This window comes from Prionailurus viverrinus, chromosome D1, assembly GCF_022837055.1.
Source record: "Prionailurus viverrinus isolate Anna chromosome D1, UM_Priviv_1.0, whole genome shotgun sequence".
NCBI classification, from domain to species: domain Eukaryota; kingdom Metazoa; phylum Chordata; class Mammalia; order Carnivora; family Felidae; genus Prionailurus; species Prionailurus viverrinus.
In genome coordinates this window covers 39,905,760-39,933,462 of record NC_062570.1, presented here as the reverse complement: position 1 = coordinate 39,933,462, position 27,703 = coordinate 39,905,760, and the positions used below count along the sequence as shown (strand labels likewise).

Sequence of the window (27,703 nt, the reverse complement as noted above, 5' to 3'; positions counted from 1 at the left end):
AAATATAAAATCAATGTATAATAATGTGTTACATTTCTTCATACCAATAAGAAATAGTTAAAAATGTAAATTTGAAAAAGATATCAATTACAATGCTATCAAAAGCACATAGCAATATTTTCATTTACCAAATATTATATATAACCATCATGGGGAACATTATAAAACTGTTGAAAACCTAAAAACATGAAAAATAAATACTTCTATCTAGGAAAATGCAATATCATAGAAGCATCAGAGGCCTTTCTTGTCAAATCTATAAATTCAATTCAATGCCAGTCAAATGCCAGTGGGCCTTTCCATAGAACCAGTTGATTGGAAAATGTATGGGATAGCAAAGGGCCAAGATAAACAAAGGTGATTTTCAAGACAACAAGGTCAAGGGCATTTGATATCAAAATTTATAAACTTGTGAAAGTAAGAGTGTGGTTTTGGCACAGTGATGACAATCAAACCAATAGACTAGAAAATCATTTCCAGTTTCTGTTGAAGCCTTTCATCCATTTTCTCCATTTTCATCTAACATTACTGTTCAGTTATTTTTAAGTTCTTGCCTTCCATCTCCAATGTTTTGATCATCCATGGATATGTTCCTATTGTTTTAGGTTTTTATCATCAGTCACTCTTGCCTGCCTTTTTACATTTACTGCTATTATATGCTGGATACTGTGTGTTCAGGTATCTTCCACGGTGAGGGTTTCCATCTTTCTTTTGTTAGGTAGATAAAGTGAGAGACCGATTTCCTCAGTGTAATCAGAGACTGAGCTGGAATAGGGTAGGGCTGCATTTTACTTTTTTAAGTTTATTTATTTACTTAGAGTACCCGTGAGTGAGGGAGGGGCAGAGAGAGAGGGAGAGAGAGAATCCCAAGCAGATTCTGAGCTGTCAGGGTGGAGCCTGACATGGATGGGGCTCAATCCCATGAACCGTGAGACCTGAGCTGAAATCAAGAGTCAGGTACTGAAATCAAAAGTCAGTTGCTTAACTGACTGAGCCACCGAGGCACTCTGGGTTACATTTTAAATAAGACTCAGGCCACCCCTGCTTATAGCCTGTTATTCCTTGTGTTCTGTGGAGTTTTAATTGAGAGCCTAGCAGATCTCTGTCTCCTCACCCCTTAAGGATGGTTCATCTCTTCCCTTTGGAAGATTTGAGCTCCATGAACCCTCAAAATGTGACAAATATTTTTTCATAGAACACTTCTCTTTAAGCAGGACTTAGCCTCATATATATATCTGAGTCTGCAGAAGACTTCACTTTTTTTTATACTTAGATCTTTAATCCAATTGGAATTTTTATTTATGGTGTGAGATAGGGGAATGTAACTGGATTATTTTCCATATGTGACAGATTGTTGGCCTTGATCCTCCCTTTATCCATATCCCCTTTCCATGTAACTCTGCAGTTTCTGCAACTGAAAAGGCTGAGTGTCCCCTCTCCTATCCTTGACTTTTAGGCTTGGCCATGGGCCATGTGATTGTTAGACATGTAATGCAGGCAAAACCTCTCTCTTGTACCTCGGCCATCACCATAAGAACACACCCTGAGCAGCCTGCTAGTCCAAGAAGAATGAATGAAAGCCACATGGTACAGAGTCATCTGAACGACCCGGAGACATATCTTGAAGTAGAACCCACCAGCTGAGCCCTGCCTCAATTCTGATTCTCAGGTATGTAAGCTAACCCAGATGAGATAGCAGTTGCCAGGGCCAAAATGCAGAAGTATGAGCATCTTAAAAAGATAAAATATAAAGTATGGTTAAAACCAAGCACACTGGAGCGCCTGGGTGGCTCAGTCAGTTAAGCGGCTGACTTCGGCTCAGGTCATGATCTCACGGTCCGTGAGTTCGAGCCCCGCGTCGGGCTCTGTGCTGACAGCTCAGAGCCTGAAGCCTGTTTCGGATTCTGTGTCTCCCTCTCTCTGACCCTCCCCCGTTCATGCTCTGTCTCTCTCTGTCTCAAAAATAAATAAACATTAAAAAAAATTTTTTTTAAACCAAGCACAGTGATGGGCACAAAATTTAAAATAAAGTATTAAAAACTTTTACAAACTTATGCATAGAGTACAGTGGTTCTCAAACATGATTGTGCAAAAGAATCACTTGAGCTTGCCAAAAATAGGTTCCTCTCTTGAAAATTCACTTTCCCAACACACTCCCACATATTGTTTCCTTAGAGACTGACACCAGGGAAATCTTATTTTCCTAAACACCTTAGGAAATAATTAAAAAACTTAAATGTATCTTGGTCAGTACAAAACTTGAAAAGCCTCATGATTGACGTGGGGTCGCGAATGGTCAGGGAAGAATTCTTGAGACGTTTTTGGTGCAAAAAAGGTGCTTTTCTTATAAAACGGGGCCAGGACCCCATGGGCAGAAAGACCTGCACTTCGGCTTTGTGAAGCTGGCGCTTATGTATGTACTTAGTGCTCAAGGGGGGACACGCAGGGAGTATTAGATCCTAAATGTCTTCTCGAAAGATTTCTCTGGTGCGTATCATTCAGCTCGATACTAACTATCCGTGAGATATAGAGGCAGTCATGAGACCTTTTAAGAATGCAGCAGTCAGCATCTATTTGATCTTTATCAAAACTATGCACACTATAGGTCAGCCTTCTGGGCTAAAGGTGAACACTTTTCTGCTCATATCCTTCATCGATGATAAATGGTAGACACAATTCCTTAAATAGTTTTGCGATATCCGTCCTCCTCTGTGGAATTAATACTTAAGACATAGTCTCGGGCACTCAGACTGTTAAGTTTTACTACTGCTTCTTAACCCTTTAAGTATTGCTTATCTCCATTACTCAGGCATAAAATAAAAATTAAGCTCATATTACATGCCAGTGTCTATTATTAAGCTTGCTGGAGATAGTCCCTCTCCAGGAGTTTACCAATAATGGGAAAACAGATAATAAGCTAATTATGCGGTACATTTTTAAGTAGTGATAAGCACAATGTATTGTTTTCCTCAAATTACGTCTTCGTTTTATCACTCTTCAGACATGTTTCTTGAGGTGTAAGCCCTCAAACCTCAGCATTCTCAGAAGGACGCTCATTGCTAAGACCCAGGGACCCATTCATTTCCTTTTCCCGACTTCTTTCCGGCCTTCTCCAGCTTTCCACCTTCCATCGCTTCAAGCAAGTAACTTTGAAAACGCAGACGAACACCACGGACCAGCCCGCCCGCGCCCTCGGCACTAAGATCCCTCCCCACCGCCCTCTGCCGGCCGCGCCTCCTTACAGACGAGGAAGTTTTTCCCGGCGCTGCACTGGGATTCACCGGAAGCGCTCCCCCCGGAAGCGTGGAGAGCCAGCGCCTGGCAGTCGGGTTCCGGGAGACTCCGAGCGGGGGCGGGGAACTGCAGTGCATTCTGGGAAAGCCGCCAAGCCCTCGGCTTTGTTTCCCGCCCCAGCGCGGCGTTTGGTTTCCGGAGGTCCGCAGAAGCCCTGCGGTTCCCGGCTTGCGGGCTTTCCTCGGAGGCGCCTCTCCTTCCCACCTCGGGTTTCGGCTCGCGCGGCAGCCCTCCCGACGCCGCAAGCATGTCTGGGGTGCGCGCTGTGCGGATCAGCATCGAGTCGGCCTGCGAGAAGCAGGTCCAGGAGGTGGGCCTGGATGGCACTGAAACGTACCTGCAGCCGCTGTCCATGTCGCAGAACCTGGCGCGCCTGGCCCAGCGGATCGACTTCAGCCAGGGTTCGGGCTCCGAGGAGGAGGAGGCGGCGGGGGCCGAGGGGGACGCGCAGGACTGGGCTGGCGCCGGGTCCAGCGCAGACCAGGACGACGAGGAAGGTAAGGCCCGTGTGTGCTACTCCACTCCGCGGGCCGGTCTGGGGACCCCGGTTCCCGCCCAGGTGATGCCACCCTGCGTCTCCCGTGCTAGACGAGATGCGGTGCGTGGGCGAACTTTGAAAGTAACTTCAGTGCGGAAGAGTGATCGTGCTCACTGTGGTCTTTTCACAGCCTGACGATTTAGGGCGCTGCCTGCCTCCTAATACTCCTTATCCTTCTGCACGTTTTCTTGAATTGGAGCATTTGAGGCACTGTCACTGATGAAGCGTTTAAGTCTGTTATGGGGCATACTTGGTGAAGAAGCCTGCGGTTCATATCGCGGCTCTGCCACGTCTAGTCGAGTTACTTTGCTTCCCTTTGCAATGTGGATGATGCTAATTACACCTACTGAAAAGAGAGAGAGGTCTGTATTGACTGGAATATAAGATAAAGTCTAAGAGGTAGGCTGGGACCAAATCGTGTACAGCCAGTAGGCCAAGATAAGCATGTGACTTTTATTAGAAAGCCAGCTGAAAGCTTTTGAAGGATTTTAAGTAGACTGATGATTCTGTTTTAAAAGAGATTATTTTGGGGCACCTGAGTGCCTCATTGGGTTAAGCGTCCAACTTGGGCTCAGGTCACGATCTCACAGCTCCCTGAGTTCCAGCCCTGCGTTGATCTCTGTGCTGACAGCTCAAAGCCTGGAGCCTGCTTGGGATTCTGTGTCTCTCTCTCTCTCTCTCTGCCCTCCCCTGCTCGTGCTCTGTCTCCCTCTCTCAAAAACAAATGAACATTTCTTAAAAATTAAGAAAAAAAAGATTATTCTGGATCCTATGTAGCAAATGGATTGCAGGGAAAATGAAACTGGAAGGAGGGAGACTGGTTAGGAGAGAATTATAGAAAAAGTGTGAATGGGTTTTGGATTTTCATTATTGTCAGGAATAAAAAATAGTCACAATGATTTAGGTATGTGCAACAGACCCTGTGTAAATGGGAATTTAAAGATGGCATTTCAAGTCAGTGGTGTTAGGATAACTGGGGGTCCGTTTGGGAGTAAAAAGCAAATACCGCCTCCGACTTCACACTCAGATTAGTTCCACAAGGATTGAAATACAAATGAAGAGAATAAAGTAAAAATTGGAAGGAAACTATAATCATAAAACTTTGGGAGTAGAAGAGACCTTCTTTTTTTTTTTTTTTTTTTTTTTTTTTTTTTCAAAGTTTTATTTTTATTTTTGGGACAGAGAGAGACAGAGCATGAACGGGGGAGGGGCAGAGAGAGAGGGAGACACAGAATCGGAAACAGGCTCCCGGCTCTGAGCCATCAGCCCAGAGCCTGACGCGGGGCTCGAACTCACGGACCGCGAGATCGTGACCTGGCTGAAGTCGGACGCCCAACCGACTGCGCCACCCAGGCGCCCCGAGACCTTCTTAATCAAGATAGGAAATACAGAAAATATAAAGACAAAGAGATTAATTACATAAAAATGTAAAATAATAACCGGAAAAGGTGCCATGAACAAAGTAAGAAAATAAATGACTGGGAAAAGTATTTGCAACATACAGGACACATAGTAGTCAATATCCCTGCTATTCAAAGATTCCCTTCAAACGGGGGGGGGGGGGGGGGGGGGGGGGGGGGGGGGAGACAAGGCCCTGGAAAAACAGCCCAAAGGCATAAACAGCTCACAGGAAAAGACTTCAGATCTCACAATTAGGGAGAGGCAAATTAAAACACTAGTCTGGTGCATTAGCAACATAGTATCCAGTGTTGGAAATGTGAATTGGTAAAGCCTTTTTGGAAGGCTTAGCAGTTCAGTATGTGTCAAAAATGTTAAATGCGTATCTCCTTTGTCCTACTAAATCATGGCTAGGAATTTAACCTACAGAAAAAGTTGTCCACATACACAGATGTGTGTTGAGCATGTTTACCATTACTGACATTATGGAAAGCAACGTACGTGTCCGTTAAATAGGAATGGTTAAACTTAGTGTACAGCTATGCTCCAGAATGTCAAATAGCGTTAAAAGAATGAAATAGATCTATGTACTGACATGGAGGTAGCTGTAGGACATATTAAGTGAGGAAAAAAAAAAAAGTAACAGAAACATGGAAGTAAATGTATATAAATGCATCGAAAAACAGTTGGATGGGTACACCTCAACTGTTAATATTGATTACTTCTCGGGATGGGACAGAACTAGGGGTGGGGAACAAAGGAAAACTTTTACTTTTTTACTCTATAACTCTATTTGAACTCTTTATAATGAGCATGTATTTGGTGGAATTTAATGAAGTGATTTAAGAGGTTGGAAGGCATGTTAACAGTTTTTAATATCGGAATGCTGCCCTTATAGATCATTAAAAATTTTTTTTAAGGTTTATTTTGAGGGAGAGAGAGAGAGCCCGCATGTGCGTGGCAGTGCGGGGAGAAGGGCAGAGGGAGAGAATCCCAAGCAGGCTCCTCCCTGTCAGCAGAGAGCCCAAAGTGGGGTTGAACTCAGGAATGTTACCCAAGCCTACCTGAGCCAAATCTTGGCCTGAGGCAAAATCAAGAGTCAAGTCATTTATCTGACTGAGCCACCCAGGTGCCCCTGTAGGTCACTTTTATTTTTGTACTTGAACGTATTTTGGAAATTCTCTCGTTATTCAAGTTTTGTTGTTTTTTTTTAATGTTTCTTTTTGAGAGAGAGACACACGGAGTGTGAGTAGGGGAGGGGCAGAGAGAGGGAGACACAGAATCCGAAGCAGGCTCCAGGCTCTGAGCTGTCAGCATACAGCCTGACACAGGGCTCAAACCTACGAACCGTGAGATCATGACCTGAGCCGAGATTGGACATTTAACCGACTGAGCCACCCAGGCACCCTTCCAGTTACTCAAGTTTTAAAAGCTGGAAGAAAAGGGGTATTTAAAAGTCTTGCATATGTTGAAAAAAAAATACTGAAATGCTTACCTGAAAAATACTGAAATGCTTAACTGAAATGCTTAATGTTGGAATGTTAGATTTAAGCTGTGGAAATTAGATATCATGTTTGTTTTGCCATTGTAGGAATGCTAGCTTAAATATTAACACAAAGATTCAAGAAAGGGTACATGGAATGGGATAAAACAGGAAGCGATTTGAAATGAAAGTCATTGTTCTTTTAGTACCTACAACATCTCAGTGAGATTTCTGCCTTCTAGTCAGTGTAACTCATACCTGTGTGCTTCTTTTTTTCTTTCTCTTTTTAGGGTTGGTAAAATTTCAACCTTCTCTTTGGCCCTGGGACTCAGTGAGGAACAATTTGAGAAGTGCCTTGACAGAGATGTGCGTTCTCTATGATGTCCTTAGTATTGTTAGAGATAAAAAATTTATGACTCTTGATCCCGTCTCTCAGGATGCACTTCCTCCAAAACAGGTATTTGTGGGCTTTAATTGAATAATGGTACCATTTTATTGAGTCCCAGGACCACTCTTCAGGCTGTGTGCCTTCTGCAAAATTAAGTCCAGATGAAGCTGTGAAGACTGGTTCAAAACAAAGGTGTGAAACCCCATCTCCTTTATTTATCATTTTATTAATGGTCCTGAGACCCTTAGAGGAGTTAAGTTTCATTAATAATATAACACTTGAAAGTTTCCCAGATCTTAACAAATTCTTACAGCCCGGATCATTGGTCCTGTAGTGTATTACACAAAAATGTGATAGTGAAATGGCTGTGGAGTCAGACAGACCTGGGTTCAAATCCCGCCTCTGCCGTCATTAGTCCTGGGTCCTTCAGCAAGTGAGTTTTTTCAAAGTCTCACTTTTCCCCTCAACCTGTTTCTAGGGCCTGGTTTAAAAAGGCCAAATTATGAAAGCTAGGTGAGATTGTTGCAGTTTGAGGAAGAGCGTGTTTAATTTTTGAGCACGAGAGGATGAGAGCGAGGCAACAGAAGGATGCACTAGTGAATGGAAAGTCTGAAATTAAGGAGGCCACTTGGGAGGTGCTCAAGGAAAAGCAGCATTAGGTCCACGACCAGGTTAATGGCGAGAAGAGGAAGTAATGGTTGTTCTTGCGCATTTGTACGTAAAGTGCATTGAATGTAATTACTCATGTGGTAATAGTTTCAGAATCTAGAAACGCCATGCTGGAAGACTTTAACTTAGAGATCATTCAGCCTGGTTCCTTCGTTGCACAGAGAGAACACTGAGGCCCAGAGGGATGCGTGACACATTCCGAGGCAGCACAGCCCGTGGTTAGAGAGCCAAGACCACAACTCTGGCACCTTATTCCTAGCCCACGGCCTTTACCTGTGCTCTTCCCAGAGAGGGCTCTCCAGGAATTTCTTGATCTCTCCAAAAATTTAGAATTCACTTCCCTGACACGGTCCAAAGATTATTGTGACCAGCACTATTCTTTAAACCTGTGGATGGGAATTTTCCCCGTCCTTGGTTACGCTGTAGTGCGAAAGAATTCCTGGCTCTTTCTCTTGCACAGCTGACCTGCCATTCTGCTGTTGCTATGTAGAGTTAAGGAACATAACTATTCAGAAAGTTAAAAATGTATTACGTTTTAAAAATTGACAAGGGATTATTGTGACATTTTATGAAACTTGGTGATTTTGATTCATGCAGCCAGAAGACTTTTCTTTTGTTAAATTTGGCTTATTTGGAAGTGTATCCGGTTACTAGAGTACACAAATCGGTGGTGATTAATGGGTATTTAGGTATGGACATATAATACATAGATTATGCTGTCTCATCAGTTTTCCGGAAATCAGCCTTCAGTGAAGTGCATTAATTTTAATGCTGTGTGGCTTCAGTCTTTATTCCAAAGGCACATTGGTAGCTTGCCATCGTGTAATTATACAGCTGTACTCATTGGGGTCATTCATTTATTCCACAAATCAAGTAGTAGGTGCTGAGCATTGTTCTAGCGTCCATGGACATAGTGGGTCTCGCCATCGTGGGTGACTTTGAAGCAGGGATTACAGAGAAGGGTATACACGGGGCCGGGCGTGGGCATTTGAACGACACGAGAGGGGAGCCCCATCTAGACTGGGCAGAGTTCACATGAGTTCTGATTTGTAGTCCAGTGTGGTGTTTGTGGTTTAACAGAAGTTCATTTGAGTTGACGGGAGAAATCGTTAAGGTTGTTATTTTTCAAAAAACAGTGCTTTTCTTTAATTTCTTAATTTTCTCCTGAGTAGGTATTTTATTATTGAGAAATGTTGAAATCATTTACAAATACAGAACTGTATGGTTGGATTGTTTTTGCTAGAACCCTCAGACACTGCAGTTGATATCTAAAAAGAAGTCGCTGGCTGGAGCAGCACAGATCCTATTGAAGGGGGCAGAAAGATTGACCAAATCAGTCACTGAAAACCAAGAAAATAAGCTGCAAAGAGACTTCAACTCTGAGCTTTTGAGATTACGGCAACACTGGAAACTCAGAAAAGTTGGAGATAAAATTCTTGGAGATCTGAGCTACAGAAGCGCAGGTATAGATCATTGTTAGAAACGGTCCTTTTAAGCTGTAGCTTGTCACAAAACTATACAGGGTTGACTGTGATGTTTATGTGTATGGCTATAATGTATGGCTTCTCGGTTACAGGTTACATTTTGAAATTTTAATTTCTGTACACATAAGCCTGATAAGCTAAAATTACTCATATAGCCTTATAAGTGAGTATATATAGAGAGGGAGGGAGGGATTCAGTTTGAAAATCTTTAGATGCATTTAACAGAAAGCTTATGTGCTAACGCACCTGGAACCATAATTGACATTTTCGTCAGAGATAAAGGAGCTAGGACTGGACTCGATCAGGGGCTCCTTTGTAACCCTAAAAAATTAAGCAAAAGGGGCACCTGGGTGGCTCTTTCGGTTAAGCATCTGACTCTTGACTTTGGCTCAGGTCATCATGTCATGGTTTGGGAGTTCAAGCTCCACGTCAGACTCTGTGCTGACGGTGCAGAGCCTGCTTGGGATTCTCTCTCTCTCTCTCTCTCTCTCTCTCTCTCTCTGCTCCTCCCCCATGCTTGCACATGCTCTCTCTCTCAAAAAATAAATAAAAAGAAGCTTAAAAAGTTAAAAAAAAAAACCCAACTGAGCATAAAAGGACAAAGAAATGTTTCCATTCCACCTTAATTCTTTTTTTCTCCATTAAGTCATCTAAGCTGTTGTCACATCCTGGGTTAAGGGAGAGAGTGGTGAAAACACTTTGCCTTTTGCCCCATTCTACCAAGGTTGCAGGAATATATTTTGTTGGCATATACCAAAATTTGATGATCTTGAATTCACATCTGTTTGTACAGACTTTTTATTGTTGATCTATAATACGTTTCCGGAGGTAATCATGCTGCTGTCTTGTAAGCCACTAAGGTGTATTCAGAGGAGCGACACAGTAAAGGTTTACAAGACTCCCAGCTCAGTGGAGTAAAAGCTTTGAGTGCCAAGGGACAAAGCAAGGAGCCCTGGCTGTGATCACCGTGATTAACAGGAGAGTGATAGTTTAAAAAGACTCATTTGCCAGAGGGAGCCATCGTTGTCCTACCATTACAAGCAGGCAAGGTGAGGTGGTTTAAGTCAGTACCGGAGAACCTAAGTGTCTCAGCATTTGATGTAAACTGGGGAATTCTGAAGGTAAAATCCCATTTCAAGATGACCAAGACTTTTTTCTGGTTTTTTTTACATATTTTTAAAAATTAATTACTTAATTATTTCATTTATATCCAAGTTAGCATATGGCGCAATAATGATTTCAGGAGTAGATCCCAGTGAGTCATCCCCTATGTATAATACCCAGTGCTCATTCCAACAGGCGTCTTCTTTAATTTCTCTTACCCATTTAAAATGCCCATCCCCCAACCCACAACCCTCCAGCAAACCTCATTTTAGTCTCTGTATTTAAGAGTCTCTTATGTTTTGTCCCTCTCCTTGTTTTTATATTGTTTTTGCTTCCCTTTCCTTACGTTCGTCTGTTCTGTATCTTAAAAAGTCATATGAGGTCAAGATATTTGTCTTTCTCTGACTGGCTAATTTCGCTTAGCATAATATTCTCTAGTTCCGTCCACGTAACTGCAGATGGCAAGATTTCATTCTTTTTGATTGCTGAGTAATACTCCGTTGTGGATGTGTATAAATATATATATATATATATATATATTTATACACACCACATCTTCCTTATCCATTCATCCATCGATGGACATTTGGGCTCTTTCCATACTTGGGCTATTGTTATAAACATTGGGGTGCATGTGCTCCTTTAAAACGGCACACCTGTGAAATATTATATACTTAAGGTATGTTAAATTTATGTGTTAACTTGTTTCTATTTTCTTGTTTTTAATAAATACCCCATTAGGATCTCTCTTTCCCCATCACGGTACATTTGAAGTAATAAAGAATACAGATATTGATCTGGATAAGAAGATACCTGAAGATTACTGTCCCCTCGATGTACAAATTCCTAGTGATTTAGAGGGGTCTGCATATATCAAGGTATTTGCCGAAGTATTTTTTTTTTTTTTTTTTTGAATGTTTATTCTTGAGAGAGGGAGACCACACAGGCAGGGCAGGGGCAGAGAGAGAGGGAGACAGAGAATCCCAAGCAGGCTCTGTCTACGCTGTCAGCACAGAGCCCGATGTGGGACTCAGACCTGCAAACTGTGAGGTCATGGCCTGAGCCGAAGTCTGACATGAGCCGAAGTCAGACACTCAACTGACTGAACCACCCAGGTGCCCCTTGTTAAAGTATGTTTCAGTAATTTCTTCACCCAGAAGTTAATTTGCTAACATTTTTTCATGTTTTTATTGTCCCATAGGTTTCAATTCAAAAACAGGCTCCAGACATAGGTGACCTTGGCACAGTCAACCTCTTCAAACGACCTTTGCCCAAATCCAAACCAGGTGCAGTTATGTTCTGTCCTCTAACTTCCGGTCCTGTCTGAGCTTACATTCCCAAATAAACTGGTGATAAACGTAGATAGGAAAAGTCGGTACTCTGGAGTAAGGACAATTGGAAATTTATTATTTATAATCCGTTAATTAACCGTTGGTGAATAGCTGTGCAATCTTTTTTTTTAAGATCGAACTTCTTTACCAGTTTTCTATGTAAACGAAAGGAAAATTTTTGAGTTTTGGGAAAGATATGCTGTAATACAGTGTTTTCTGAACTTTTGTCGTATGCATTCAAGTCCCCACTTAAGCAAATTAATGTATAATCCGGTCAGATAATTGATATATACATATGTCCCCTGTCTTTCAGGTTCCCCACATTGGCAGACGAAATTAGAAGCAGCACAGAACGTTCTCTTGTGTAAAGAAATTTTTGCGCAGCTCTCTCGGGAAGCCGTTCAAATTAAGTCACAGATCCCTCACATTGTGGTGAAAAACCAGATTATCTCTCAGCCCTTTCCAAGTAAGAGCAGCCAACCCTTTTGAGTTTATAAATAGGACTTTGTGGTTTGGGGAACAGGGCAGAGGGGCTAGTTACGTATTTGGCTGCGTTGAGGGAACAGTAAGAGCAAAGCGGTAGCGTGCTGTCCATAATGGTGGCTCATAAAGCGCGCAAGACACAGCACGTCTCCAATGCTAGTCTGTGTCCTAAGTAGTGTCACTCCTGGATTTTAAACCACATACGCGAAAAACGTGTACTAGCAAGGGTGTTATTCAGCAACAGTTGCTTTGAGGTGTCTGCTGACACCGTTCGTGGACTATTTCCCAGGGATCCTGTCCTGCTGGCTAAATAAGATGTCAGTCAGACAGTGGTTATTAAATGCCCGTAATATTCCTAAATTTGTGGAAATTGGGATTTTAATTATATTATTATTCAAGAGCAGTTGGAATTGCCCTGGAGGTCAATTTGTTGTTAGCCGTGTCACTGATTTTTGTTTGTTTTTAAAATTGTGAGATGTAGCTTCTTGAGTCTTGTCAAAGGAATGGGTTTTACAAGTGAAAAATTCCATCCATGCTTTCATGGCAGCAAGGAAGAGTATTTGTCTTTTTTCTAATCAGCAAGACCAGATACCCACTTGGTGGGGTTTTTTGTTGTTGTTTTTCCAAGGTGTTGTTTTTTTTTTTTAATATTAATTTTTGAGAAGAGAGAGTGAGCATGGAGTAGGGGCAGAAAGAGAGGGAAACAGAATCAGAGGATTGGAAGCAGGCTCTGTGCTGACTGCAGAGAGTCTGATGTGGGGCTTGAAGTCATGAACCGTGAGATCATGACCTGAGCCGAAGTTGGACACTGAACTGACTGAGTCCCCCAGGCGCCCCAACTAAGTGGTTTTTGTTTTTTCAAAAATGGTGTTGTGTTTTTTGTTTTTAATTTAAAGGCAAGAAGAAACTAATTCACATACAGTTTCTGTTGAACTCTCTTTATCCACAGCTCAAAGTCAACAGCCACAATGTAGGTCAATAGAACTTGAATTGTTAAAATACGTGATGGTTGATTATATTCCTGAATAGTCATTTTGGTGTGAAAATGGTAATCGTGAAGCCTGATCTCCAAGTTTAGAATGCTCTTTTTTTTTTTTTTTTTTTAATTTTTTTTTTAATGTTTATTTATTTTTGAGACAGAGAGAGACACAGCATGAACGGGGGAGGGTCAGAGAGAGAGGGAGACACAGAATTGGAAGCAAGCTCCAGGCTCCGAGCCATCAGCCCAGAGCCTGACGCGGGGCTCGAACTGGCGGACCACGAGATCGTGTCCTGAGCTGAAGTCGGACGCTCAACCGACTGAGCCACCCAGGCGCCCCTAGAATGCTCTTTTGAGAAAGGGCTGTGATTATACTTCATGAAGACAGTTGTGCTTTTCTATATCTTCGGTTATTTGCATCTGTCCTATTTCTTTTTATAAATAGGCTTGCAGTTACTGATTTCTTTGTGCCATTCCTCAAATGATAAGAAATCCCAAAAATGTGCTACTGAGAAGCAAAGTCCGGAGGACCATCTTTATGTCTTAGAGCATAATTTGCATCTACTAATTAGAGAGGTAACGGAATAAATGTCTCTTCTTGCGTTTTGGTAAGCATACCCAGTGCGGTGAATGTGCACAGGCTCCTCTCTGCTGAGTCCTCGTTATTCCCCTAGTGATGGCTTTCACCGTCTGTGATGTGAAGGATCCTTACTCTGTGTTGGGGGAATATGCCGATAATCAGAATTCTCAGTCTGTGTTCACAAGCTTAACTTCTAGTGGTAGAAATAAACCTCAAGCTTGATACAGACGCACCAGGAAAGTGTGCAGGGTACAGAGGGAAAAGTGATTCTGATTGAGTGATGGGGAAAGTGTCACGCCAGAGCCTGTGAACAGGATAGTTATTTCAGGACATATTCTGCTTACACGTTAACTAGAACTGTGTTTGCAGAGTGCTGGCTCACAGTTTAGGCTAATTTCAAAAGAATCCCCTGAGAAACTTAATAGAAGTATGTATTCCAGCCTCCCCTGCCTTAAATATGTAAGTATCAGTTGCTTTAAAGAAAAAAAAAAGTTTTTTAAATTTGCAATTGTTTACGGTGACAGATGTTAACTAGGATTATTTTGAATCATTTTACAGTATATAGTAACATCAGGTCATGATGTTGTCTGCCTTAAACTAATACGTTCTATGTCAGTTATGCTTCGGTATGAAAATTAATTGAAAACGGCTCTTCTTGTTACAGTTTCATAAACAGACCTTGAGTTCCATCACGATGCCTCATCCAGCAAGCGCACCTTTTGGTCACAAGAGAATGAGACTTTCGGGTCCCCAGGCTTTTGATAAAAACGAGATTAATTCATTACAATCCAGTGAAGGGCTTCTGGAAAAAATAATTAAACAAGCAAAGCATATCTTTCTGAGGAGCAGGTAAAGATGAACAAAGTAATGGTTTTTCTTCAAAGCCTCAGTCATTTTTCCTTTATTACTTACCTCCTATGCATTATTTTTGGCATGCTGTATGTAACCTTTTGTGCCAGGGAGAGGAAGCGGGGTGTGGGATAAGAGTTGACACGGATGGTCCTGTCAGGTGTGGGGAAGACTTAGACTTAGCTTCAGGGCCCATGTAACTTACAAGATGGCTTCTGACGCTGGCTGCAGTTTCGGAAGGCACCTGACTAGGAGTATGCCCTGAACCCCACACCTTCTTCAGTGATCCATCCAGGAGATACTTGTTCCTGAACTGATTCTAATCTTTTTTTTTTTTTTGAAGCTTTCCCTATTTTTGGGGGCTGTCTCACGTTTTAGGACTTGGGAAGGTGCTTTCCCATATGTTGATTTCTCTAGCTTTTGTTCTCTGGCATCAGGTGGTATTAGTTATTTTCAGTGATGAGAAGGTTCCAACTTAGAGAAGTTGTACAACTTGCTCCAAGTGAGACTTGTAAAGAGTAGCAAAATCAGTGTTCATGCCCAGCTCTGTGGAGCTCTGGAGCTCATTTTCTTCCATGCACACGACAGGAAAACCTTGGTCTGTGAGCGTAATTCGTTCGGAAACATGCTTGTCATCCAAAGCACTCTTCTCCTATCAAAGCGAATTTCAGGAACCATCAGCTCAGTTGTGATCATGTCACACTGGGTGTCACGTACTGTTCCAATTGTAAGACACGCTCGTTTATCAAGTTAATATTTGTTAGAAGTGTTTGCTTCTCTTGGGGAACACTAGCAGAACAAGTTACTTGCAACCCAAAGTTTTATGTTTACAAAAGAACTTGTACTTAAATGTGCCTTCTTCACATGCTAAAGGTTTGCGCGCCTGAGTGGCTCAGTTTATTTTGAGAGAGACAGAGACAGTGCAAGTGGGGGAGGGGCAGAGAGAGAGGGAGGCAGAGAATCCCAAGCAGGCCCTGTGTGCCAGTGCAGAGCCCGATGCCGGTCTCAAACTCACAAACAGCGAGATCATGACCCGAGCCAAAACCAAGAGTTGGATGGTTAACCAACTGAGGCACCTAAGTGCCCCAAGCATCTGACTCTTGACTTCAGCTTAGGTCATGATCTGGAAGCAGGGTCATGAGATTGAGTCCTACATGGGATTTCTCTCCTCTCTCCCCCCGCCTCTCTTTCTCAATCTCTCAAAACAAATAAATAAACTTTAAAAAAGAAAAAAAGAAACATGTTGAAGGTGCTCTTGTATTTTAGTATTGTTCCTTGGTGAAGAGAGCTGTTTTTTACTTCATTTAGAATGGTGCCTTGATAATATTCCAGACTCTCAGGTGTGGGCACACTGTGCTGCGGATGAGTGTTTATTTTTGATTTTTATTTTTTTCATGCTAATACAAGGCATGGTTTTCTTTTTAAATTTTTTTTTAATGTTATATTTATTTTTGAGAGAAAGAGACTGCATGAGTGGGGGAGGGGCAGAGAGCGAGACACAGAATCCGAAGCAGGCTTCAGGCTCTGAGCTGTCAGCACAGAACTTGTATCCAAGAACTGTGAGATTATGACCTGAGCCAAAGTTGGATGTTTAACCGGCAAAGCCGCCCAGGCTCTTCTGCAAGTCATGGTTTTAATGGCACATACGTTTGTAGTCTTTAAATGGAAACCTAAGCCTGAAGCTTATAGTAAAATGAATTAGGAGGACATGTTCTGAGAAGACAGCATGGTGCAGTAAAAGGAATAAGAAATTGGGGTAAAAAAATGTGCTTAAACCAGGGCTCAGGAGGTGCTTGGGTGGCTCAGTTGTTTGAGCATCCGACTTCGGCTCGGGTCATGATCTCACGGTTCCTGGGTTCGAAACCTGTGTGGGGCTCTGTGCGGTTTGTGGGTTAGAGCCCCACATTGGGCTCTGTGCTGACAGCTCAGAGCCTGGAGCCTCCTTCAGATTCTGTGTCCCCTTCTCTCTGCCCCTCCCCTGCTCGTGTTCTCTCTCTCAAAAATAAGTAAACATTAAAACAACAACAAAAACAGGGCTCAGTTACTTGCTAACTAACTTTGGGGCGTTTTTTGTTTTTTTAGTTTATTTATTTATTTTTAGAGACAGCATGTGCATGAGTGGGGGGTCGGGGGGCAGAGAGAATGGGAGGGAGAGAATCCCAAGCAGGTTCCGCTCTGTTAGTGCAGAGCCAGACGTGGAGCTCAATCCCACAACCGCTAGTTCATGACCTGAGCCAAAATCAAGAGTCAGACGCTTAACTGACTGAGCCACCCAGGCGCTCCACTAGCTTTGGTTTTCATATCTATGGCCCTCCACCTATTTCTCTGCCAGTTAGGGATATAGGAGTCTGGTCTTCGGGTCAAATGAAATAATATATGCAGAAGTTCCTTATAAACAATAAAATAGGGTAGGTTACTGTTGTCACTTTCATTTGTACGTTTCAGTTATAAAAACCTTTAACCTAAAGTCAGGGGAATGAAGGTAGCTATTTTTGGAATCCTCATACATTTTCAGAGTATTGTTATAGTGTTGGAGGCAGCAAAGCTTTAAAAATATTCCTGCGTTCCCGTTATAAAATAATTTTCCAACGTATCAACCCCATCTGTATAAATACCATACACAAGCAAGACCTGTTATTAACATGCTCATGTATTTTGATATATATGTGTGCTAGGGTATGTGTATCTTTTTTTTTTAAATCTGGAATCGGGGCACCTGGGTGGTTCAGTCAGTTGAGTGTCTGACTCTTGATTTTGGCTCAGGTCATGTGCTGGGGATTGGGATCTACCTCTGTGCTGCTTAAGATTCTCTCTCTCTCCCCCCTCGTGCTCTCTCTCAAATTAAAAAAAAAAAAAAGGAAAATCCAGAATCACAAAATTTTATGTCCTGCTTTCACTTAATATTATAAATGTTTTTATCTTTCATTAAACGCTTTTCAGAGATATTTTAATAGCTGTGCAATATCCCATTAGGTAAACACTCCATGATTTCTTTTACCAATTCTCAGTCACTAGATACTTTTTATTTCCAGTTTATTGAGGCATAATGCTAAGATCAGTGCTCACATACATATCTGTCTGCTGTAGGAATTTTCGGAAGAAATTCTGTCAAGGAAACAAATCCCAGAAAAGGAAGAGAAAGTTGAAGGGGTTGAAAGAAACCAGTACTGGAGCAGAAGCAGTAAAAGAGCAGACCCCAAACCCATTTATGTAAATGGCCTCTTGTCCTCAATGGCAGTTTGCATTTCTTCCCAATCAAGTACTGGGGAATCAGATAACTAGAAACCGGAGACCTCCAGTAGTCTCATTAAGTGTCATGAATTATGCTTTGGTTCTGGGTAGTAGCTGTTTGATTAGTATGTTAGACTACCGGTTATATACCTCAGCTTATGGCTGTGTCACCTTAGGCAAATTACTAAGTGTGGCTAGACTGAAAAATAGAGGTGATCATAGTGTCTACTTGACAGGGTTGTTAGTGAGATGAAACGATACAGTTCATGAAAGCACTTACTATGATCTGTGGTACATAATGAGGAGTTAAATCATATTTCTTGTGTACATGTTTATCTTTCTTGGAGTGTAAGGTTTTCATTGTGCAGAACGGCTCCCTGACTTCTCAGGAAAATGATTGTAGTTCCGTGATAGTAAATGGGCCTCCACTGTGGGTGTGCCATTTGTTACCAGGGACCAAATTATTAACATCCATGAATGATTTCTGTTCTCTTCAGACCTGAGGCATATACCCTAAAAGTACCCTTCTTCCCCTGTTCTGATGAGTTTTCCTGAGAGAAAACAAATTGGAGTTCAAAGGAAATAAACCTTTTTTTAAGAAAGGTCTTTGCTTTTCAAATGTAGTATTTTTGAAACGTAGTCCTCCCGTTTTCAAATAGCCATAACATTAATAAAGTGATTTATAATCTTACTATTTAAAATGGTAGCTTTTTAAAATTTTCACCTTCTTTTCTTTAAAAGAGCTGCTGCAACCATTGACAGCTTGGCAAGTCGCATCGAGGACCCTCAGATACAGGCTCACTGGTCGAATATTAATGATGTTTATGAATCTAGTGTGAAGGTTTTAATCACATCACAAGGTTATGAACAGATATGCAAGTAAGTGTCAAAAATAAGTTGTTCGTTTCAAACGTTAAGTTGCTTTTTATATATTGATGTTTGCTGAATGATTATATCGAGATTTGGGGTTTTATTTGCTGCGGTGCCACAACATTCCAGTAAATTCTATCAACTGTAGAGGTTTTGCGCAAATGAGAAGTAAGAATGTTTGAAATAGTCTCCGTAAGGTAAGTGTCACATAATTGAGTTGTGGCAAAAAATGAACCTCATCATTGAGCGGCCACGCCTTACACTCTGGTCCGCTTCAGTTCTTGCTCGAGGCGGTGGTGAGTCTGGGGTATTTGAAGTGAGCAGGGCCGTTTGTATTAGAGCCTATACTCTCCATATTGTGCCTAAAACAGCCTAAGTTTTGTAGCTCTCCTGGCGGGGGAGATTAGAGGATTAAACCTGTGTTCAGTCCAGTTCATGATTATGCTCTTAAAATGGGGCTGAGAGCTGTGTCTGTAAAGGGGGTGAAATGACTTTTGTCCTGACCATTCACAGAGAAGCACTCTCCTTCACTTACATTCACAAATCACGGGCTAAGATACACAGGACAAATTGGTGGTTGCCAGAGGTTGGGAGGTGGGGTGGGCAAAAGGTACAAACTTCCATTTGTAAAAGTTCTGGGATCTAATGTACACCATGGTGACTATAGTTAATAATACTGTGTTGTATATTTGAAAGTAGCTAAGAGTAGATCTTGAAAGGTCTTATCACAGGAACAAAAATGGGCAGCTTATGAGGTGATGGGTGTTAACATACTACGATGATCATTTCATAAAATATATACACTTATTACATCATCATGTTCTACATACACCTTAAACCAATCAATGATGTGTGTCAATTATATTTCAATAAAGCTGGGGAGAATAAACCAAGTTAATAAAATTAAGCTTGTAGCCACGGAAGGCATTTTGGCCTCCGTTTGAGCCTCTTTTGAAATTTAACAACTGGGGTTCCTGGGTGGTTCAGTCAGTTAAGCGGCTAACTCTTGATTTCAGTCCAAGTCATGATTCCAGGGTTATGGGATCGAGCCCCATGTCAGGCTCTGCACTGGGTGTGGAGGCCGCTGGGTATTCTCATTCTCTCTCTCTCTCTCTCTCTGTCCCCCCCCCCCCCCCCCCGCCCCTCTCCTGCTTGGACTCTCTCTCAAATAAAATATTAAAAACTAAAATTAACAACTGACAGGATATAGTTAAGTCCCCTTCCCCAGGTCAGTCTGAGAGAGCCATTAGCAAACATTTATCAATGTCGGTGAGTACCTTTTCTTTTTCAAGTTTTAGTTGCTTTATTTCAGGCAGACCTAACTAGCCACTGTGCTCTCTCCGTTGAGCAAAACACACTGAAAACAAAATCACCACCCTCAGGAGTAGGAGAGTATAATACCCTTAAATTGTTGTTTGTTCATTTATTTATTTATTTAATGTTTGTTTATTTTTGAGACAAAGAGCGTGAGCAGGGGAGGGACAGAGAGAGAGGGAGACACAGAATCCAAAACAGGCTACCGGCTATGAGCTGTCAGCACAGAGCCCATTGTGGGGCTCGAACCCACGAACTGTGAGATCATTACCTGAGCTGAAGTCAGACGCTTAACCGACTGAGCCACCCAGGCGCCCCTTAAATTGTTATTTTTTTTAATTTTTTTTTTAACGTTTTATTTATTTTTGACAGAGAGAGACAGAGCATGAGCGGGGGAGGGTCAGAGAGAGAGGGAGACACAGAATCTGAAGCAGGCTCCAGGCTCTGAGCCATCAACACAGAGCCCGATGTGGGGCTCGAACTCACGGACCGCGAGATCATGACCTGAGCCGAAGTCGGACGCTCAACCAACTGAGCCACCCAGGCGCCCCAATTGTTATTTTTTTAATATAGAGACTTTAATTCACTATTTTTCAAAAATGAAAAATCGCTAGGGAGCATGATGTAAAAGATCGGATATAGAAGATAAAGGAATACACAGTGGAAATCAGTCTTGCAACTTCCAGGAAAAGATGGTGGGGTGAAGGTGGATCATGGTTTTCTTCCCCTATACTATAGAGAAATAAGGAAATAATTGAGGTGACTTGGAGTGTGGTGGGAGAGTAGCCGTTGAATAAGGTAAAACAAGTTTGGCATGCATTTTAACTGTTACGGCTAGGTGATGGGGCCATTGGCTTTCATTGTATTTCATTGCATTACTTTCGTATATATTACTATATATGCAAAATCTGCTATGTACTTTTGCTTAAAATTTTCCACCATAAAACATTACGAGAAAGAGTACAAAGGAGTGGAAAAGAAAAAAAATTGTCAGCATTGAGTTATTTACGTTTACAAGACCAAACAAATGTGAGATTATGGTTTCAGGGCCCGGGGTAAAAGTTCTAAACTTCTGAGAAGAAGGGTTGTTGACAATGTATCCTTGACAGCATCAGGAGGGAAAGGAAGTAGTAGAATGCCCTTTTCCTCATCTTTTATAGCTGGGGTCAACTTAGGTTATTTAAAGTTGAAAGTAATTCTCTTAGGACTTCCCAGAAGCATCTAAAAAGTTTCTACACATCCGTCTAGGAAAGTCTGTGCATTTACAAGCATATATATCCTACTTTTTTCCTACAGTATTGTGTGCTTTTAAAATACTGAGACATAATTCACATAAAAAATTTACTATTTTAGAGTGTACAGTTCAGTGGATTTTAGCATATTATTTATGTTGTATATCATCACTAATTCTAGAACATTTTCCATTATCTCAAAAAGAAACCCTATACCTGTCAGCAGTCATTCCCAATTTGCATGTTTTTTTAAATATTATATTGGTGAATTACATTGTTATATTGGTGAATAAGCATTCCTTACCACTACGTACAGATTTACTTCATTCTTTTTACAGCTTCATTGTGTTCATTGTATGTACCATGACTTTTAATCAGCCTTCTGTTGATGAACATTTTATTGTATTTTTAAATATTTATTCATTTTTGAGAGAGCGCAGGTGGGGAAAGGGCAGAGAGAGGGGGATAGAGGATCCTAAGTGGGTTCTGCACTGACAGCAGTGAGCCTGGTGTGGAACTCAGACTCAGAGCCACAAGATCATGACTTGAGCCGAAGTCTGACGCTCAACTGACTGAGCCACCCAGGTGCCCCCTGATGAACATTTTAGTTGGATGCCAGCCAGGTAACTTGTACACGTGCAAGTACATCTGTAGGCAAGTATATCCGTAGGATAAAGCCCTCCAGGTGTAATTGCTGGGTCAGAAGATAAGGACGTTTAAACTTTGTGTTAATGTTACCGAATTGCTTTTCGAAGCGGTTGCCACAACTATGCTTCTACCAATAGTAATCATAATTTTTTTTAAGTTTATTTATTTTGAGAGAGAGAGAGCATGCACAAGTGGAGAAGGATCAGAAAGAGGAGGAGAGAGAATCCCGAGCAGGCCCTGCACTGACAGCGTGGATCCTGACACAGGGCTCAAACTCACAAACTGTGAGTCGAGCCAAAATCAATAATCAGACACTTAACTGACTGAGCCACTCAGGCAGTACTCAGTACCCAGTCACCCAGTACTCAGGCTTTTTACCATTTGGTTAAGTTTGTAAGTTTTTCCTTTTAAGCCTTCTGAATTTTGTGTTTTTCTTTGAAAGAAACATGTAAACTTTTAATACATCAAAATTACAATTTTACATAGATAACTGACACAATGTTTTATTCCTAAGTGGTCACTGTAAAGTCAAGTCTAAAAAAAGAGGTATTTTCAAATGTGAGGAGATATAATGCTATTTTATCCTTCAGTTCATCTAGATGGTTTGATTTGGAGAATTTCATATTTCTCGTAGATGTTGTATGCTAGTGATAAAAATTTGTAAATTGGTTTGGAAGAGGGTCGTTATCTGCATGTTGTTTTATGAGTTTCTTTATTTGACCTAAGCCAAGTTAATAGAGTATATATTTTGACTTGTTTGCCGATTATTTCAGGAGAGGGTGTGGAGTTAATAAAAGCTTTTCCCTTTCCGTATGAGAATTTGATCTTCGGTTAACTCTTTAGCTATTAGCTATAATCCCCTAGTAACCTGCTAAGAAAAGATGCCACCTGTGTTACTAGGCAACATTGCTTTTGGCAAAAATGATCCCAAACTGGTAAAGTGGATCTGGACTGGAAGGAATTATAAACACCTGATGGAGGTGCCTTTGGCTTTTCCCAGATGGAGTGACTTCTCAAACTGGGCAGTATCTCCTGGGGGGGGGACTGTGGAGACCATGTCTATGGAGTTGTCTTGAGGACATGTGGCTCTTCTACGGAATGAGGCTTCTAAGTCGGGGCAGGTCCCCCACATGCCCAGCATAGATCTCATCTCAGTGCAGCAAAGGTGTGCAGATTGTCAGAGCAGAGTGGCAGTGGGTGTTGGCCGGCTGGCAAGCTGGGCTTCCTCTCCTGCATCCTTCTGCACGCATGGGTGACCTAGGGGCATCTGGTGGGAGTCTGACGGTTACCTTGAACCTAAGACAACCCCTCTCTCCCATGGGTGTTGGTGTAGGTTATCAAAATTGTTATTTTCGGTTTCTTTGGTGTTAAGGTTTAATGTCTGTGGCATCGTATGAGGTAATTTTGAACATTTCTGATTTTTAGTATATGTGTCTATAAAGGTCCATTCAGCTGCAGTTGAATATCGGAGTTGAGCAGATCCGAGTTGTACACAGGGATGGAAGAGTGATCACACTGTCTCACCAGGAGCAGGAGCTACAGGACTTCCTCCTGTCACAGGTAAGAGTTATAGACCGCAAGTCTGGGGCCTCTTTGCCCTTGTCACTGCTTAAAGAACAAAATGAGTAAGGAAGAGTTAAGGTATATTATAAAAAGAAAGCTATTTTTGTCCGCCATCTTGCTTAATTTCTAGTGCACATTTTACAACTTAATGGCTAATTGTGAAACTTTGATAAATTGTCCTAGATATATTTCCAGTTAGTTTGTGGTTAAGATGAAGGAGCAGCTCGGAGACTGTAAACTTCGGATTTCTCACATTTGCCTGGGTTTACAGCCCCTTTGGGTCCACACAAAAGTGGAGAATTACCCCAGAAAACCAGAGGAGAGATCAGATACAAAACTCTAGTGACCCTCCATGATAATAAGTGGGATATTTTACTTAAGCCCTCAGATATAGTTCTTCCGTGTTAAGGAGCAGCCTGGAAAGTGCTGGGTTCTAGTCCCAGGTCCACCACAAATTTGCTTTGTGACACCGGACAAATTTCTGGACCTTCCTTTCCTCTTCTGTAAAGTTAAGAATAGTATTTCTCCTGTGTTCTTCATGGAGTTATGATCCAGTGAAAAATTGACTTGTGGGAGAAAGGGTAGGTTTAGAGAAGCTAATACACTTTTCACAATACACACATTTATATTTCACATAAAGCTGAAAAAAACATGCTCTCCATCCTAGAAGCAATAATCTTCTATACTGACTTCTTTCTTTGGTGCCAAGTAAATAAAATGCATTTGTGAGATACGGCAGTTCTTGGTTGATTACACTTAAACTGACTTTCGTGTCACACACACACATGCACGCACACAGAACTATATTGGGAGGCTGTTGGGTAGCTCCGAGAACCAATGGAAAGTCTAGAGAACAAGGCTGGCAGGTGGCGGAGATCAAAGGAAGCTGCCCGGTGAGAAGCACAGCCAGGACAGCGGCTGCTGTCAGGTGCCATCCTGACACTCCCACTGCCTTCATTCCTAGTGGCAGAGCGCGCTCTAACTTGCCCCTGTGCATTAGTCAGGATTTTAGTAGAAAATAGGTGGCACTCAGTAATTTTTCTAAGGATTTACAGAAGTGTGGGTGTAGGAGAACCGCCAGGGAAAGTGTGGTAACCTGGTGCTAGTACCAACCAGGTAACCAGGCCGGGGGGGTGCTGAGTGGTCACCAGTCCTAAGCCAGAGGGATAAGGGGAGGGCTTGTAGGTGCCCTAAAGGGGGAGAGTCATGTGGAACAGGCCACCTTGGAAAAACACTAGTCGCCTTTCATCACCGGATACAAGCTCACGGGGAAGGGTACCGACCTTGCTTTCCTCTCTCTTTCGCCATCCTCTGGCTCCCATTACCTTGGTTGCTCCCGTTATCTGAACCCACCCTGAAGCCAAATGATGTAACCATATGGGTCATCCTCTCTGGGTGGAGTAGGGTGGAGAGTGGATTTGCAGGGGTAACTGGAAGATACCCAGCACACCCCCGCTGCCTTTGGTACTGCGCCACATTCGGTGATCCAGGTGGGAGTCTTCGGTTGGCCAAGTTTAGGTCACGTGTCTGTGCTCAAGCTGCAATCGGGCAGGGAAGGCGAGCATCAGGCTATTTTAGCCTCTGCGGTGGAAGGTGGGATCCTCCCCCGGTAATCACAGAGGAGGGTTCCTCACGCAGAAGATAGGATTCCTGTCTGTGCTCGGCAGCGGACACCCCAACAAAAAGTTCACAGTCGTGATGTCAAGCTACCGCAAAGTAAATATCCATGGCAATTACACATAAAGTTTCCTTTTTCGTTCACAGATGTCACAGCATCAGGTGCATGCAGTTCAGCAGCTCGCCAAGGTTATGGGCTGGCAAGTGCTAAGCTTCAGTAATCACGTGGGCCTTGGACCCATAGAGAGCATTGGCAATGCCTCTGCCATAACGGTGGCCTCCCCAAGTGGTGACTATGCTATCTCAGGTACTGGCTGCTGCTTGGAATGTGAAGAGGCCTTTGGGAGTTGGGTCTTAACATTTACCTGTAATAGACATACTTGGGAGTCATTTATCTCTGCAGTGAGTTCATATAGCAGTTATGCTGAGCTTTTATCTGATCATGGCTATTATTCAGAGCAACAAATTATTCTCTTCTAGTGGTCTTAAAAATGTTTTGCTTGGTGACACATTTTCCTAAGAGATCTGAAAACTGCCATCAGCATCGTTACTCCTAAAGTTCAAAACCTTTGATGGATAAATGCTTTTTGAAAATGTACTGCAAATTGGCAAGAGTAATATCGGATCCTAAGGACATGACGGGATGGAACAGAAAAGAGAGGTGTTTTTGGAGTACTTGCGGCTTTATGTAGTCTTTTCTTTCCTTCTTTCTTTCTTTTTTTTTTTTTTTACCGTTTATTTTTGAGAGGCAGAGAGAGACAGAGCACAAGCAGGGGAGGGGCAGAGAGAGGGAGATACAGAATCTGAAGCAAGGTCCAGGCTCTGGGCTGTCAGAACAGAGCCTGACGTGGGACTCAAACTCACAAACTGGGAGGTCATGACTTGAGCCGAAGTCGGACACTTACCTGACTGAGCCACCCAGGCGCCCCTAGTGTGGTCTTTACTAATACCTGTTCTAAATATTTGAAAGAGTGAGCAATTAGAAATTTTTCCCCCAGAACCATGGTCTGAATCTGTAGGCTTGGTCATTTGGTCGATCTTTATTGATAAGAGTTTCAAAATACCCATTTCTTCTTCGCTGAGTAATGAAGCCTCATTAAAACCTGAAGTTCGTAATTCAGAATAATCTTGCCTTCTCCCTCCCAGTCCTGATTCTGAACGTTTGAGTTTCCTTCTATATTAGATGTGTATCAAGTGTTTTAGAAAAAAAATAAATTGGTTTTCTGAAAATATACAGGACATATGACTTTCCTAAGCCAGAATTCATCTTGCCACATTTTTATGATACAAACAGTAATTCGTGAATATTTATACCAGCCTAGTATATATAAATCAGCAAGGTTTGTTTGGTTTTTTGCATATGAAAACGGACCAGTGCTTTTAAACAAGAGCTTTTAAGTGCATATGCAGAAGAGGTTTTTGTATTCGTGGTAGAATGAAGTTGTGGGACGCTTCCTTGTTTTCTAGTTTGGAAATTGACCATACTGATATTTTGGTTTTGCTCCGCAGTTCGCAATGGCCCTGAAAGTGGCAGCAAGATCATGGTTCAGTTTCCCCGGAACCAGTGTAAAGACCTTCCGAAGAGTGATGTTTTACAGGATAGCAAATGGAATCATCTTCGTGGTCCGTTCAGAGAAGTTCAGTGGAATAAGATGGAAGGTCGAAACTTTGTCTATAAAATGGAGCTGCTTATGTCTGCGCTCAGCCCTTGCCTGCTATGATCCTTGTTTCCAGCACGGTCTCTGGATTGTTTTTTGGCAGAGAAGTTTCCAGAAACGGACTTGAGAAGATGAACCATTAAGCACAAGGAAGAGAAATTTTCCAAAGGAGTATTGTTTTAAAAAAATAATTAGCAGATGTTTACCTAGCATTTTGAAACCTTTCACTTTATAAGTGATGAGTGCTTTGAAATGCAGAAGCTTATGTACAGTTATAGGGTATATAGTATAGGGAAATGCAAAATAACTTTTTTTATGCAGTTAACTTGAAATGTTACTAATTTATGGGTTTGAATTAACTTTTTAAAATATTCCTTTGATGTTGACATCAAATAAAGCGTATGGTTAAAAATTCCAGATACTCGTTGAACTCTTAACAACCTAAATGAATGGTCTTTTTTTTTTTTTTTTTAAAGAGCACTGATGATTTTAAAGTTTATTTATTGAGAGAGAAGAGAGCAGAGGAGGGGCAGAGAGAGGAGAGAGAGAATCCCAAGCAGGCTCTGTACTGTCATCGTGGAACCTGTCCCTGGGCTTGAGGTCACAAACCGAGAAATTATAACCTGAGCCAAAACCAAGAGTCAGTTGGTTGCTTAATCGACTGAGCCACCTAGGCACCCCCAAATGAATTATGTCTTTTATCAACTCATCTCATTCTCCTATTCGTTAAAAAGATTGCTTAAGAATATACAAACACTCTTACGACCCAGCGTTCGTACAGAGTGTGCTCACAGTGAAAGAAGACTTCTTCCCCTGAAGTGGAAGGATCTACACGCTGGCAGGAAGATCCTCTCCCCCTTTCGTAGCAGAGCTATTAAAGCTACGCTTGTCTTGGCAAATCGACTTCCTCTTCCTCCAATTGCCTTTATGTATGCCTGGGTCCTCTGAGAGCATCCTGGAAAGTGCTCAGCCGAAGGCACAGAGGGCAGA

General features: G+C 42.1%; 1 protein-coding gene and 1 non-coding gene across 4 annotated transcripts; both read left to right on the top strand.

The window, feature by feature from the left end:
• The first annotated feature begins 1,177 nt into the window (after positions 1-1,177).
• MED17 (mediator complex subunit 17) lies at positions 1,178-27,118 on the top strand. 3 transcript variants are annotated; one of them, XR_007156259.1, is made up of 14 exons: positions 2,064-2,070; positions 3,382-3,791; positions 7,004-7,170; positions 9,014-9,233; positions 11,100-11,236; positions 11,560-11,644; positions 12,003-12,155; positions 13,597-13,727; positions 14,396-14,580; positions 18,553-18,690; positions 23,318-23,435; positions 25,203-25,362; positions 25,536-25,716; positions 26,565-26,702. XR_007156259.1 is itself a non-coding variant. In XM_047878021.1 (13 exons), the coding sequence occupies exons 2-13, from the start codon at positions 3,542-3,544 to the stop codon at positions 26,774-26,776; spliced, it is 1,956 nt and encodes a 651-aa protein (XP_047733977.1). In that variant the 5' UTR covers positions 1,178-1,669; positions 3,117-3,541; the 3' UTR covers positions 26,777-27,118. The 3 variants fall into 3 exon arrangements, 2 of the variants coding, with proteins under 2 accessions (XP_047733977.1, XP_047733978.1); XM_047878021.1 differs by lacking the exons at positions 2,064-2,070; positions 25,536-25,716 and adding an exon at positions 1,178-1,669 and having other exon boundaries at positions 3,117-3,791; positions 26,565-27,118; XM_047878022.1 differs by lacking the exons at positions 2,064-2,070; positions 25,536-25,716 and having other exon boundaries at positions 3,084-3,791; positions 26,565-27,118.
• On the top strand, positions 8,140-8,275 carry LOC125147291 (small nucleolar RNA SNORA46). The gene has a single exon (XR_007145120.1). It is a non-coding gene; the product is annotated as a small nucleolar RNA SNORA46 (small nucleolar RNA).
• Positions 27,119-27,703: the final 585 nt, after the last annotated feature.